Genomic DNA, 15675 nt, shown 5'->3' with positions numbered 1-15675 from the left:
TTTGTGTTGTTCCTCTAAAATTGAAGAAGAGTGAATATTAGACTGTTCAAAAAAATAGCAGTGTTTGTATTCTTCTTTACAAACTCAAACAGTCACTATATAAACTGAAAAATGTTTGAAGATTTTGCTTTTCTTTGAATCACTTAATAGTTAGTTGTATAACCACTGTTTCTGAGAACTGCTGTACATCTGTGTTGCATGGAGTCAACCAACTTCTGGCACCTGTGAACAGGTATTCCAGCCCAGGATGATTGGACTACATTCCACAGTTCTTCTCTATTTCTTGGTTTTGCCTCAGAAACTGCATTTTTGATGTCACCCCACAAGTTTTCTATTGGATTAAGATCCGGGGATTGGGCTGGCCACTCCATAACGTCAATCTTGTTGGTCTGGAACCAAGATGTTGCACGTTTACTGGTGTGTTTGGGGTCGTTGTCTTGTTGGAACACCCATTTCAAGGGCATTTCCTCTTCAGCATAAGGCAGCATGACCTCTTCAAGTATTCTGATGTATTCAAACTGATCCATGATCCCTGGTATGTGATAAATAGGCCCAACACCGTAATATGAGAAACATCCCCATATCATGATGCTTGCGCAACCATGCCTCACTGTCTTCACAGTGTACTGTGGCTTGAATTCAGTGTTTGGGGGTCGTCTGACAACCTGTCTCCGGTCACTAGACCCAAAAAGAACAATCTTACTTTCATCAGTCCACAAAATGTTGCGCCATTTCTCTTTAGGCCAGTCAATGTGCTCTTTGGCAAATTGTAATCTCTTCAGCACATGTCTTTTTTTCAACAGTGGGACTTTGCGGGGGCTTCTTGCAGATAGTTTGGCTTCACATAGGCGTCTTCTAATTGTAACAGTACTCGCAGGTAAATTTAGACCTTTTTTGATCTTGCTGGAGCTGATTGTTGGCTGAGTCCTTGCCATTTTGGCTATTCTTCTATCCATTCGAATGGTAGTTTTTCGCTTTCTTCCACGTCTTTCAGGTTTTGGTTGCCATTTTAAAGCATTTGCGATCATTTTAGCTGAGCAGCCTATCATTTTCTGCACTTCTTTATATGTTTCTCTCTCCAATCAACTTTTTAATCAAGGTACGCTGTTCTTCTGAACAATGTCTGGAATGGCCCATTTTCCTCAGTATTTCAGAGAGAAATGCACTGCAACCAGCATGTACAACATTTGCTGCATTCCTTCCTTAAATAAGGGCAATAATTGCCACCTGTTTTTCAAAGAATGAATGACCTCACTAATAGAACTCCACACTGCTATTATTTTGAACATGCCCCTTTCAATTAGTGATTCAATTACATAGAATCAGCAGCATGCATGTCATGACTGTTGGGTCTGTTGGATTTCTATTACTCTACTATACCTGCTAGTAAATTATATGCCATGTAGAAATATTTCTACCAAAAACAGTGATTGATCAGGTTAGTGATGTCTGACTGCTATTATTTTGAACACAATTGTATGTGATCTTCCTACACAGTACAGACAGGATTAATTATGCTAAACATTATATCCCCAGCTCCCTGTACATAGCAGAGGAAAATAGGATTGTTTTACTTAAACTCTTATCATGGAGTCTATTGAGGGACACTGCTCCCTCCACTCAAATACTGCTCTCTATTTGGACTACTTACAACAACTGAACATGTGTTAGGTGGGAGGGATTATAGCCCTAAGGGAGTTGGCCTTCAGTTTTCTCTGTGCCTCCTGTCCATTTCTCCTGTAGGTAGTAGTATAGCCTTGGATCTCTTAGGCATTCACACGGGAGTATTAAAGCATATACAGTCATGGCCGAAATTGTTGGCACCCTTGATATTTTTCCTGAAAATCAAGTATTTCACACAAAAAAGGTATTGCATTAACACATGTTTTGCTATACACATGTTTATTCCCTTTGTATGTATTGGAACAAATATAAAACAGAGGCAGAAAAGCAAATATGACATAATGTCACACAAAACCCCAAAAATGGGCTGGACAAAAGTATTGGCACCCTTAACTTAATATTTGGTTGCACACCCTTTGGAAAACATAACTGAAATCAGTCGCTTCCTATAACCATCAATAAGCTTCTGACACCTCTCACCCGGAATTTTGGACCACTCTTCCTTTGCAAACAGCTCCAGGTCTCTCTTATTGGAAGGACACCTTTTCCCAACAGCAATTTTAAGATCTCTCCACAGGTGTTCAATGGGATTTAGATCTGGGCTCATTGCTGGCCACTTCAGAACTCTCCAGCGCTTCTTTGCCATCCATTTCTGAGTGCTTTTTGACGTATGTTTGGGGTCATTGTCCTGCTGGAAGACCCAGGATCTTGGACGCAAACCCAGCTTTCTGACACTGGGCCCTACAGTGCGACCCAAAATCCTTTGGTAATCCTCAGATTTCATGATGCCTTGCACACAGTCAAGGCACCCAGTGCCAGAGGCAGCAAAACAACCCCAAAACATCATTGAACCTCCACCATATTTTACCGTAGGTACTGTGTTTTGTTCTTTGTAGGCCTCATTCCGTTTTCGGTAAACAGTAGAATGATGTGCTTTACCGAAAAGCTCTATCTTGGTCTCATCTGTCCACAAGACGTTTTCCCAGAAGGCTTTTGGCTTACTCAAGTACATTTTGGCAAACTGTAGTCTTGCTTTTTTATGTCTCTGTGTCAGCAGTGGGGTCCTCCTGGGTCTCCTGCCATAGCGTTTCATTTCATTTAAATGTCGACGGATAGTTCGCGCTGACACTGATGCTCCCTGAGCCTGCAGGACAGCTTGAATGTCTTTGGAACATGTTTGGGGCTGCTTATCCACCATCCGGACTATTCTGCGTTGCAATCTTTCATCAATTTTCCTCATCCGTCCACGACCAGGGAGATTAGCTACAGTGCCATGGGTTGCAAACTTCTTGATAATGTTGCGCACTGTGGACAAAGGCAAATCTAGTTCTCTGGAGATGGACTTGTAACCTTGAGATTGTTGATATTTTGCCACAATTTTGGTTCTCAGGTCCTCAGACAGTTCTCGTCTCCTCTTTCTGTTGTCCATGCTTAGTGTGGCACAGACAGACACACAATGCAAAGGTTAAGTGAACGTCTCTCCTTTTTATCTGCTTTCAGGTGTGATTTCTATATTGCCCACACCTGTTACTTGCCCCAGGTGAGTTTACAGGAGCATCACATGCTTGTAACATTCTTATTTATCCGCAGTTGTGAAAGGGTGCCAATACTTTTGTCCAGCCCATTTTTGGAGGTTTGTGTGACATTATGTCGAATTTGCTTTCTTTCCTCCCTTTTTTTGTTTTGTCCCAATACACACAAAGGGAATAAACATGTGTATAGCAAAACATGTGTTAATGCAATACGTTTCGTGAGAAATACATGATTTCCTGGAGAAATATCAAGGGTGCCAACAATTTCGGCCATGACTGTATCTGTTTGCAGGACCATGTTTGCACCCACAGGATGCACAAGTGTTCCATACATCTACATTCAGGCAGTCCCATTCATGTCAATTGAGATGCAGTGACTGCAAGGATGCTGCTGCTCCCAATTTGACATCTGTGCAGGTGCATGTCTCTGAACTCACACTGTCTGCATTTGGGGACACACAACCGCACAGATGTCAAATTGGGACCTTCGGCTGCAAGTGAATGAATGTGTAACCTATCCCGTGTGAGCAAACACAGCCCTTCTTACTAAACAGATGTATCCCTCAATGGAATAAAATTATTTTACTATAAATTAAATAAAATAACTATATATTTTTTTATATATATATGAAATGCTAAACACATTTTTCCTTTTCTAGAGCGAGGTGCCAAACCTGTTACAAATTTTGTAAAGAACCTTTCTGCCTTATCAGACTGGCATTCTGTCTACACTTCTGCTATTGCCTTTATTGTAAGTAATCATACTAGCATTATGTAGTGTTTAGTTAATACAAATGTAGTTCTATCAAATTGTTGAAAGTTATACATTTCTATTGTGCCATCGATGTGAACTTTTTTTGCTCATCCTGTTGACAGCTGTAGGCACTAAAGAGGGAAAAGGCTAAAGCAGAAACCAATATGGCAACTGCTATTGCTAACTTGCATCTGAAGTTGTGTGTTCAGTGCAGTCACTCCTCTCTATACTTCACTACTTAACTCTCACTGGCCCAGAACAAGAATGACTATGTTGGATATTTTAAAACTAGGCTAGTGACTCAAAAGGCAATAAAGATATACAGTATAAAGATGACAGCCCTGGAACCAGCAAAAACATGTTGGCATTATTTGGCATAATTGCAGTATTTTATACTAACCGAATCCTTGTAGGTTATGAAAAAAATATCCTTTTTTTTATGGGCTTTGTCCAATCTTGCAATGGGGATCCCTATTGTTTCACCCTGGGTGAGAACGTGTACCAGCAGTGGTATCCTTACCGCACTATGGTTACTGTAGCATTTCTACAAATTTTTGCTTTTTATCTTAAAATCCATTATTTTATTTCAAATGTACGATCCCCATTCTAAACATAAAAACATTTTTGAAAACTCAAAATTTAAATAAACTCAACAGAGCTCAACTTATGTGGCAGAAGGGAAAGTTGTCTCAAACAGCCTGCATCAGTCCCAGAGCATCCGGTCTAATGTAACACACACTGGGAAATGGCAAAATAAGAAACTTGTGTTGTTGAAGTTTAGGCTTTATAATATAATACAGGCTGTGTAATTTTGTATTACAGGTAATAAAGCAGCTGCTCATTTAACCTTACAAGTCAATTCAAACCATTATTATATTTGAAAAGTATGTGATTACTATATTCAGTTTCCAGTGTATTATTAACTTTACCAACTCATAGGATTCATATACGTTAATAGCCATGGGGTGGCTTCCCTCTTAAAATCAGACCTATTAACTGATCTATGCATATACTTGCTGTGTACATCTACACCTAATGCACTACTCTGAGAACTAACTGGCTAGATTACTTATGGAATTTTTGGACGTTTGAATTATCAGCAACTCATACTCAATATTTACTGTCTTTCTTGACATTTATGTTGCATAATTTTGTTTTGTCTTTTTTTTTCTTTCTTAGATTTACATGAATGCTGTATGGCATGGCTGGGCCATTCCTATGTTTTTATTTTTAGCTATTTTGAGGTTATCCCTAAATTACCTCATTGCCAGGTAATGTTTAAAATGTTGCTTTTAATACCCTCTTTCCTGCTTTCTCTAAAGGACTATCACTAAAACAACAAAAAAAAAAAAATCTGCAAAAAAAAACTGATGGTAGCAGTGCAAGTTGTGAACATGTTTTTTTTGTACAGAGCAATTTAACTGTGCTCTGACAGTAGTTGGGAGAAACTGTTAGGAAAAATGTCTGTCACGTTGTTTGTAATGATCAATTGTGTATAATCTTGCTCTGTACAGACAGCCCAGGTACTGGCCCTTTCACAGCAAAACAATGGTGACAGGTGAGGGACTTCCTTCCTGAATAGTGAGACGCAAATCTTTTGTTTGCTTATTTCTCTGAGCCTTATTGAAATCTACAGGGGGAAAATCATGATATTCAATTTGTTACTTTTGTGGGGTTAATAAACTACTGTCAAAAAGAGACATAGGAAGCAGAGTATTGCCATTGCCATGTTCCAGTTACAAAATTGATAACAGCATATTTGTCTGTGGATTTTTTTTTTTTTCTTGTAGAGGTACAATCAGTATTCAGCCTATCCGCCTTCCACCGTCCCCCAACCTTCCTCTCATTCCTTCTTTATCTTGTTTTCTTCATCCCTCGACCCTCCACCTACTTGGCCTAATAATGGCAGCACTGGTACACATGCAAAGCCAATGTTATCTCCAAGTTAATGCCACACAGTTTGGCAGTGTTGGCCTTTTTAATTTTTTTTATGCGACAGTACCCTTGTGATCATCAGCTCAGCAGCTTCTGTCTCTGAGTGGATAAGTAGATTTTTTTTTTTCAAATTCTTTATTTTAAATACAAGAGTTTTTAACCATAAAAAATAAAAAGGCTATATCTGCACAATCACGGAAAAACGAGAGAATTTTCTCCATATTCTCTGGTATCGAAGTATACTTGAGCATAAATTGTAGCCCTTGCATAGATAAATTGTCTCGGAGGACACTGTTGTGTCTTTTGTCAGATATATGAAATATAGAATCTAGGAAAGGAAGGCAGGAAAAAGAGAGAGAGAAAGAGAGAAGAAAAAAAAAGAGGGGTAGGGAGCGGAGGGAGAGAGGGATAAGAATGACATAACGGAAGATTAGGGTGGTGTGTCGAGGAGGCACATCGAGTAGTAGTTAAGGGTATGCGGTCTTAATTGATGGGGTTATTCACCTCGAGAAGGAATGTCCCCTCCTCCGAAAAACCAAATATGTTCCATAGGGGCCATGTTTTGGTATATACCTCATGTTTATTTTGTTTCGTCAGTACCAAGTCTTCCATTAAATTCAGCTCCTCAACCTTTTGAAGCCAAAGTCCAATAGAAGGGGGATATTAATCTTTCCATCTAAGGGATATACAGGATTTGGCAGCATTCAGAAGATGCCGCAAGATGGCGTGTTTGCATACTTTAGCCGGAGTGTTAGTAACATGGAGAAGAAAAAATGCAGGATCATCAGGAACCTTATGGTAAGTAAATATTTGGATGATTCGATGGACCTCCCATCAGTAGTGCTCCAACCTGGGGCATGACCAGAAGATATGAAGGAGCGTTCCCTTTTCTGAGAGACCGCGCCAGCATCTATCCATGGTAGTTGTGAAGAATTTATGTAGAGCGGTTGACGTACGATACCACAGAGATACAATCTTGAAGTTATTTTCCTGAATTTTAGTGTAGAGTGAGGATTTCAAGGCGAAACAAACTGTTAATTTTTTGAGAGTCAGAAAAAGTCCCCAGGTCAGACTCCCACTTGTCTAAACAGGGTAAGGAGAAGTCCTCCGGAGGTTAAATCAGAAGGGTATACAACTTAGGCATGTGGGAGAGTGCCACTATTCGAGCAGTAGTCCTCTAGAGTGGTCAATCTACTCCGAAATCCTTGGGTGGAAGGGAGGATACAGAAAAATTTCTGAAGCTGCAAGGCTTTCCAGAAGTCAAGACAAAAAGGTCCAGTAGGATTCATCAAGATCTGAATAGATGGTCAGGAGCCAGTTTCCAAAAAGTGAGAGGCTTGAAAACAACCAGAACACAACATAGTCCAAAAAGTGCCCTCACTGAGACCCGGCATGAAACGTGGATTACCCAGAATCGGGAATAGCGGGGAATTCCCTGGGGAAATGGGTGTGATTGAAAGTAACTACGAGCACACCCCTGAGGTCGTGCCGATCAGCGGATAAGCTTTGAGCATAGAGGATAAGAAAGCATGACACCATGGGACTCGCTGAAGCGTAAACGGTTTCTGATTCTGTTCAATAAGGTTCCATAGTTTAGTATCCCTGTGTCAGCATCCGTCCAACAGGCGTCCTAAATGGGCCACCTGATAGTATCTTTGCAGGTCAGGAATGGCCAGACCGCGAAATTGCTTAGGTAAGGTAAGCAATCGGTGCCTGATATGAGGCCTCTTATTTCCCCAAATAAAGTCTGAGTATGGAGTGTGCTTGCCTAAAGAATGAGGACGGAATGAATCATAAATATAAAAATTTATGTAAAATACATATTTTGATGATGTTACAACGTCCAAACCAAATATGGAGGCCGCCACACCATTTGTCTAGCAGAATGCGTATCCGATTTAAAAGGGGCGGAAAATTCAAGGTAAGTGTGAGAAATTTTGGGTGGAATATTGGTACCTAGGTAATTCAGTGCCTTGTGGGTCCATTTGAATTTGTAATTCAATTGCAGAGATCTAACAAGATACAGCGACATCGCGACACCCATTGCTTCCGATTTAGTGAAGTTTTTTTTAAGATGGGATAAAGATCCATAATGCTCAAACTCACATAGGTTAGGAGGGGAGATCCCGGGGTTCATTAGGGTGAATAGCATGTCATCTGCACAAGCAGATACTTTGTATTGAATATCTCTTGTACATAACCTCTGGATATCAGGATTCCTTTGGAGAGAGCAGAGAAAAGGCTCCAGAGTTGGGGCAAAGAGCAGGGGTGAGGGTGGACACCCCTGCCTAGTGCCATTCAAAATAGGGAAGGGATCTGATAAGAAGCCGTTCACCTTCATAGATGCCGTAGGTATAGTGTACACACTGGAAATCCAAGTTATCATGTTTTTTCCCAAGGTCCATGTACTGTAAGATGGCTAGCATGAATTGCCAATTTACTCGGTCAAATGCCTGTTCTGCGTCTGTACATGGAAAAAGACAAGTTATATTAGTCTGTCTGCACGTGTGAAGCAAGTTGAAAACCTGTGTTATCTCGAGCCTCCCGGGTAGGAATAAAACCACTTGGTCGAAATGGGTTAGGTGTGGTAGATTTCGTTGTAATCTGGTGGCTACGATCTTAGTGAAGAGTTTCAGATCAATATTTAAAAGAAAGATTGATCGGTAGCTACTGCAAGAGGAAGAATCTTTTACCGCTTTTGGCAGAACAGTAATATGTGCTTTCACAGTGTCCAGAGAAAAAGAAGCCGTGCCTCCCAACGTATTAAACATTTTAACCACTACCCCGCTGCCCTATAGTAGAACTACTGCTGCAGGGCTGCGAAAATGTGTATATACGTGATTTGCATTTCTGAGTAGGGGGCGCGCATGCTGCCCTACCCACGCCATTGGCAGCTACAGATGTCAATCACCAGATTCCCCGCTGGCACCCGGCGATCGCCGAGAAGCATTGACAAACAAAGGTCTCTATCCTGTGCAGTAGAGAAATACACAGCAGCATGTTTCCCTAGTAAAGCACACAGTAAAACCACACACAGTTAACCCTTGTTCTCCCCAAATGTTAACCCCTTCCTGCCCAGTGTTATTAGTACAGTGTCAGTACTTTTTATTAGCACTGATCACTGTATTGGTGTCATTGGGATGTAAGTAGCAGTTAGTTCCCATTCAGTGTCAGAATGCCCGCCGCAGTCCCGCTGTAAGTCGCTGATCAACGCCAATACTAGTATAAAAAAATAAAAATTCCAGTATATATACCACCATTTGCAGACACTACTTTCACGTAAACCAATTAATTTGCATTGGGACTTTTTTTTTAGCAAAGACATGGAGCAGAATACATTTTGTCCTAAATTTATGACGACATTTTATTTTTATTTTCCTGGATATGTTTTATAGCAAAAAGTAAAAAATGTATTTTTTTTCAAAATTGTCAGTCTTTTTTTGTTTATACACAAAAAAAACCCCAAAAAACAGAGGTGATGAAATACCACCAAAAGAAAGCTCTGTTTGTGTAGAAAAAGGATGTACATTACATTATGTACAGCGTTGCATGACCGCGCAATTGTCAGTTAAAGTAACGCAGCACCGTATCACTAAAAATGGTCTGGTCAGGAAGGGGGTAAATCCTCTGACGGACAAGTGGTTAAGCATATATGGGCCAAGATTGGGAAGTAGCAATTTATAATACTGAACTGTAAGGCCATTAGGTCCAGGAGCTTTACCCAGTTTAGTCAAATTAACAGCCAGTCGTGGTTCATCCACCATTCTAGGAGCCTCCAGTGCATGACGAACCGAAAGGGGCAGTTTAGGCATACCGGAGGACGTCAGGTAATCCTCTGCAGGGACTGACGGAACAGATGTAGTATGCAGGTTATATAAAGAGGAGTAAAATTTGGGCAAGGAGGTCTACTGTCCATTCGCTTGCGTTATATGGGGAATGTAGGTCGTTGCTCTCTGGTCCTGTAGGGATTTGGACAATAACTTTCCACATTTATTACTGAATTCATAGAAGGCACGTCTGCAGGTTTGGACTGTGTAATCGGAAAAAAGTACAGCGCTGAGAAAACAACTAATGGTATTGAAAATGATAAAATATAAATATTAAAATACCAAGTGCGCATATGCTAAGTGATAAATAATATGACACTATCCAATGAATAAATAAATTAAATAAAAGTCCAGTGTGAGTGTGATATTGTCCTTTATGCGAAGTAGAAATCCTGTGCTCATGAGATAAAATCCTGTGCTCAGGTGAAGATATGTTCCATGTGACAACTGTTCCATTCGGTGAAGTGTGGAGAATATGGTAAAAATGCACACTCACCAGATCCACATTTATTAAAATATGCAGTGTAATATGTAAGATGAAATCAACCAGAGGTCCCCTTTAAGGTGGAATGGATGTACAGCCTGGAAAGGATATCCCTCCACTGGATACTGGAGCTGCTCTATAGCTTGATGTCACATGGGATTCTGCAGATTAATTGCTCAATGGAGAGCCAAAAAGAAGGGTGCCCATAGTGTAGTAATGTTAAGTGTTTATTAGGTAAAAGACATGTCATCCACGTGGAAATAACGTTACAAGCAGAGCTGCAGAAAAACACTGACCAGCTAAATTCAAAGATGGCTGCCGGACCTTCGTGAGGCTCCGGCGGCGTGATGTCACGGCATATGGCTCCTCCTTAAAGGTTTGGACCATGGCTTTGGCCTGGATCCGTAAGAGGTCTGTCACTTGTTTCTGATGAAGTAGTAGGTCCCTTTCTACAAATTGGGACGGACATGTTTATGACGGGATTCTAACTTGTATATGGTCGTATATAAGGTAACCAATTGTATTTGCCTTTCTTTCTTGATCCATGTTTAATTCAAACTCTGTGGATAACTGCTTTATGTGCTTCCCACACAATACCTGGGTTACAACCAGGTGTGTCATTGGTGGGAAAATGCACCTCAAGCTCACTTACCATATTCGTGAAGACTGTGGTGTCTTGGAGCAGTCTTTCATGAAGTGTGCAAGAGGATCTCTTAGAGTAAAAAGCATCGGACAGGGAGTATTGTAGCGTGATGGGAGCATGGTCCGACCATGTGATGATGAGCAGATATTTTGTTATGGGGTCCGTTTTCTTTTTATTTATTTGACAGACACAGGAAATATTACCAGTTTATAGCCAGCTAAGTTACCGTATTTTTCGCTCCATAAGACGCACCTGACCATAAGACGCACCTAGGTTTTAGAGGAGAAAAACAAGAAAAAAAATATTCTGAACCAATGGACTGCAGACACGGTACAGGAGATGACCAGAGACTGCGGACACAGTACAGGAGATGAACAAAGACTGCGGACATAGTATAGGAGATGACCGGAGACTGCGGACAAAGACAGGAGATGACCGGAGACTGCGGGCACAGTACAGGGGATGACCGGAGACTGCGGACACAGTACAGGGGATGACCGGAGACTGCGGACACAGTACAGGGGATGACCGGAGACTGCGGACACAGTACAGGGGATGACCGGAGACTGCGGACACAGTACAGGGGATGACCGGAGACTGCGGACACAGTACAGGGGATGACCGGAGACTGCGGACACAGTACAGGGGATGACCGGAGACTGCGGACACAGTACAGGGGATGACCGGAGACTGCGGACACAGTACAGGGGATGACCGGAGACTGCGGACACAGTACAGGGGATGACCGGAGACTGCGGACGACAGTACGGGGATGACCAAGAGACTGCGGACGACAGTACGGGGATGACCAAGAGACTGCGGACGACAGTACGGGGATGACCAAGAGACTGCGGACGACAGTACGGGGATGACCAGAGACTGCAGACATTACAGGGATGACCAGAGACTGCGGATACAGTACAGATGACCAGAGACTGCAGACAGTACAGGGATGACCAGAGACTGTGGACCTTTGGGGAGGGAGGGGGAGCGGGTACCTGAATTTGACAGGTACCTGCTCCCACTTCCGCGGGATTGTCCTCCCTTTAGTGCGGGCTGTGTCGGGTGCCCACTGCGTGTGCGCGAGAAGTGCTGCGCTTTGTGAATGGCCCGTGGAGTTTTCCTCCCTTTAGTGCGGGCACCCTACTGTGCCGGGTGCCCTTTGCGCGTGCGCGAGAAGCGCTGTGCTTTGTGAATGGCCTGGTATCTTCTGGGACCTGTTGTGTCCCAGAAGACACCGGACCATCCACAAAGCACAGTGCTTCTCGCGCATGTGCAGTGGACAGCCAGGTGCCCACACTAAAGTTGCCGGCATGGGAAGACTGCACAGCGCTGGACCGAGGAACAAGTAAGGTCCTGCTGCAGAGAAGAGCTGAGCAGCCGGCCCGGTATTCTGACACGGTGGCGGCGGCAGAAATACCAGACCGGCCGCTCCATATTTGCTCCATAAGACGCACTGAAATTTTTCCCCCTTTCTTTGGGGCAAAAAAGTGTGTCTTATGGAGCGAAAAATACGGTAATTTTTTTACATGTATTAACATCTACTTTAACTGCTGTCATTGGAAATATGTTTTCTTTTTTTTGTTTATTTAAGGCATAAAAGCTTGTTTTAAAGAAGACTTTAAAAATAAAAGGGACAGGGCAAAATGCTTCTGGTCAGGTTCCGTGATGTGTATTCTAGTAACAGGGTTCCAATCTGGTGGACATACAATAGTTGTCTCTCTTCTTGATCATCTGCATTTGTGGATCCTTGCATAGGCATTGGAGCATGAAGGACCCAGTATGCCACAACTGCCTAACCTATGAGGACGCAGAGTCCTCATTGAGGACAAAGTTGTTCTCAAACGTCTCTGGGAGGAGTAAAAAGCCTGTCTTCCTTCCCCTTGTAGCGGTCTCTGACTACTCCTTGGATTCCTGCTCTCTCTGCTTCCCAGTGATGCAAACAATGGACAGTGGTTCACGGTGGCCTTGGGATCTTGCCAAATCTTTCCCTTCTGGCTGCTCTGTCTCCAGTGCACGGTCTTCCAGGTCACATATCATGTGTTCAAGGAGAAACACGAAGGATATTGTTTTGCTTATTCACATATGATCACTGCTCAACGTTTTATTTGCCAAAATGGTATAGATGTCCTTGATGAGCAGCCACTTTGTTAATTTTTCAAACTGTTCAGAGCCGATATGTTTACCACTGCTCAAGGTAAGGAGACTCCCAATCTCCAAGCACAACTCCTCCTGTAGGTGCTAGCCCAGCTCGTGTACTGCATAGATGAGAACAAAGTAAGTCTGATCGGCTGCACTCCAAACAATTCACTTTGTTGAACCAAAATAAAACCAATACAGACAGTGGAAATACAGTGGGGAACTGGTAGGTAAACATGTTTCATGCTAAAGACAGCGCTTATTCATTATCCACTTACCATGAAGGAAACACCACAACATGTATAAATGTATGTATATTGGATCTGTCCCAAATAAGAAGATTTACAAATTATAAAAATTGATATGCCTCAGATCAATAAAGTCTCTGTCCTATCCTCACCATCCCAGATAAGACCAAAAAGGCCATAGAACGGGCAGAGGCACAGAGAATAATAAAAAAAGATCCGCACCAAATAAACGTATGTAGTCAAATAAATGCATGTATTCAAAAAGCTGGTAAAACATAATCACATCAGAGAGGGAGGGGGTGAGGCCATGGCTGGGCAAAGAAATCACTCATAAAATTGGGTAAGATCCCATTCAAACCATAAGGAATACAGGTGAAACTAAAAAAAAAATTTGAATATCGTGCTAAAGTTCATTTATTTATGCAATGCGACTTAAAAGGTGAAACTAATATATGAGATACTCATTACATGCAAAGCAAGATAGTTCAAGTCGTGATTTGTCATAATTGTGATGATTATGGCTTACAGCTCATGAAATCCCCAAATCCACAATCTCAGAAAATTAGAATATTGTGAAAAGGTGCAATATTCTAGGCTTGAAGTGTCCCACTCTAATCAGCTAATTAAGCCGTAACACCTGCCTTTAAATGGTCTCTCAGCCTGGTTCAGTAGGAATCACAATAATGGGAAAGCCATGACAGTTGTGCAGAAAACCATCATTGACACCCTCCATAAGGAGGGAAAGCCTCAAAAGGTTTACAGATCCTGTAAACCTTGCCACTAGCCATGGATCTAAATTCCTCCCTTTTCTTACTACAAGAGCAACGGGGACAGCCATCTATACCACACCTATAGTTACCCTTAAAACTCAGCCATGTTCTCTTGAGTTTTTGTAGAGGAGAAATAGAGGACAGAGTACTGCCCAAAGTAGGTGCAGTTTAAGTACTGTGGACAATATTTGTGCAAATATTTTATCACTCATGGGAAGTTAGTGCTCAATCCTTTTATTCCTCCCAAACTCTAGGCTGAAAGCAGTGGAGAAAACTGGTGGTCCCTGCCTGTTAAGTTGTTCTGTCAGTATAGTTTGATATACCTACAGCCCGATCTATCATGGGCACTGGATAACCTCTCTGAAGAAAACGATTCCTCATGTGTGTCACCTCTCTATTGAAATCTTCATCCTTATTACAAATCCTACGATATTGAAATCTTCATCCTTATTACAAATCCTACGAAATTGTAGGAACTGTCCCACGGGAATCAGCTCTTAGAATGCTATTGCCTGGGTAATAAACGCTGTCTTTGTGAAACACATTTACCTGCCAGTCCCCCACTGTATTTCCACTGTTTGTATTGTTTTTATCTTGGTTCAATAAAGTGGATTGTTTGGAGTGTAGCTGATCAGACTTCCTTTGTTCTGATCTGTTCAGAGCCTGCTCTTATCTGTTCAGAGCCTGTCCTTTTCCCATACTGACAGTGGTACTGGATAATTGATCACTGCTGCTGAAGCTGCTACAATGTATTTAGGGGAGAAATCCTGTGTGTGGTGATTTTTTCATATCAATTTCTTGGCAAGCAGCAGATATTTGCTACAATTCTGCCAGGCAAGCCATGGCTAGGTAAGAAGGCTAAAAATGTGCAAACCTTTCTAGGATTGCAAAGCTGGTCTTGGAATCCAGGGTATTTTGGAAAGGAGTGCTGTACTATGAAGAGTAGGCATGGACTAGGCAAGGTAATGTGTGCGGTTTCCAGACAAAAGATGGGCAGCAGGCTTATTATCACACACAAACATGCCAGTTTCAACTGGTGTAGGATAGGCTACGTGTCAGCTTTTACCTGGAGAAATGGTAGTAGCCCTTGGCCAGTGTGGCTCCTCACGCGTACTACCTGCAGCTCTGCAATGCAGTGTTTTGCCTGAGATGTTGCATCAGTTCTTTGGCGTGGGGTCTGCTTGTCCTGATGCTGAGGAGGACTTGGAAGAATTAAGCCAATGATGTGCAACTGGGTAGAGCTCACAGGCATGTCCAGCTCCCATAAAGCCTTAAAGCAGCACAAGAAATGTGAGTGGTACGGCCTGCAAATCTGGTGAAGGTGAATGTAATGCTTAGCTTTTACTCAAGCTACTGGGGAGAGCACTGTGTGGTGCTTTCTTTATGTATACCTGTTACCAAATAGAAATGTGGTAGCATGCTGTGTAAAAAAGGGCAGCTACAATAACTCTTCAGCAACCTGTGTATGCTGCACACCCCAAACTTAAAGAAGAATTCCAGGTATGACTATATTATACTTAGTTACATTGGTCCAGCTTGGACCAATGTAACTATGCATATACCATACGTGGCCAATGCACCTCGAAACTGGAAATCACTGAAGTAGACACCACCGGGTCCTGTGCTGAGCAGGTTGCCTGATGCATTGTTAACACCGGAGGTCCTGGTCCATTCAGAGAATGCCTTGCAAAACATTCTCTGATTGGGTGAGATGGAGAAG

General features: G+C 42.2%; 1 protein-coding gene across 3 annotated transcripts in view; it reads left to right on the top strand.

Moving 5' to 3' along the window:
• GRAMD4 (GRAM domain containing 4) overlaps positions 1-15675 on the top strand; it is a 218492-nt gene that overhangs the window by 138184 nt on the left and 64633 nt on the right. For all 3 annotated transcript variants that reach the window (XM_089684820.1, XM_089684813.1, XM_089684825.1), the window contains 2 exons: positions 3815-3906; positions 5089-5180. In XM_089684820.1, coding sequence (XP_089540946.1) covers positions 3815-3906; positions 5089-5180 — 184 coding nt within the window. The remainder of the gene's footprint in view (positions 1-3814; positions 3907-5088; positions 5181-15675) is intronic.

This window comes from Staurois parvus, unplaced genomic scaffold, assembly GCF_062004578.1.
Source record: "Staurois parvus isolate SC_StPar_1 unplaced genomic scaffold, SC_StPar_1.0 ptg000019l, whole genome shotgun sequence".
Lineage (NCBI taxonomy): Eukaryota > Metazoa > Chordata > Amphibia > Anura > Ranidae > Staurois > Staurois parvus.
This window is presented reverse-complemented; position numbering and strand designations above follow the sequence as displayed.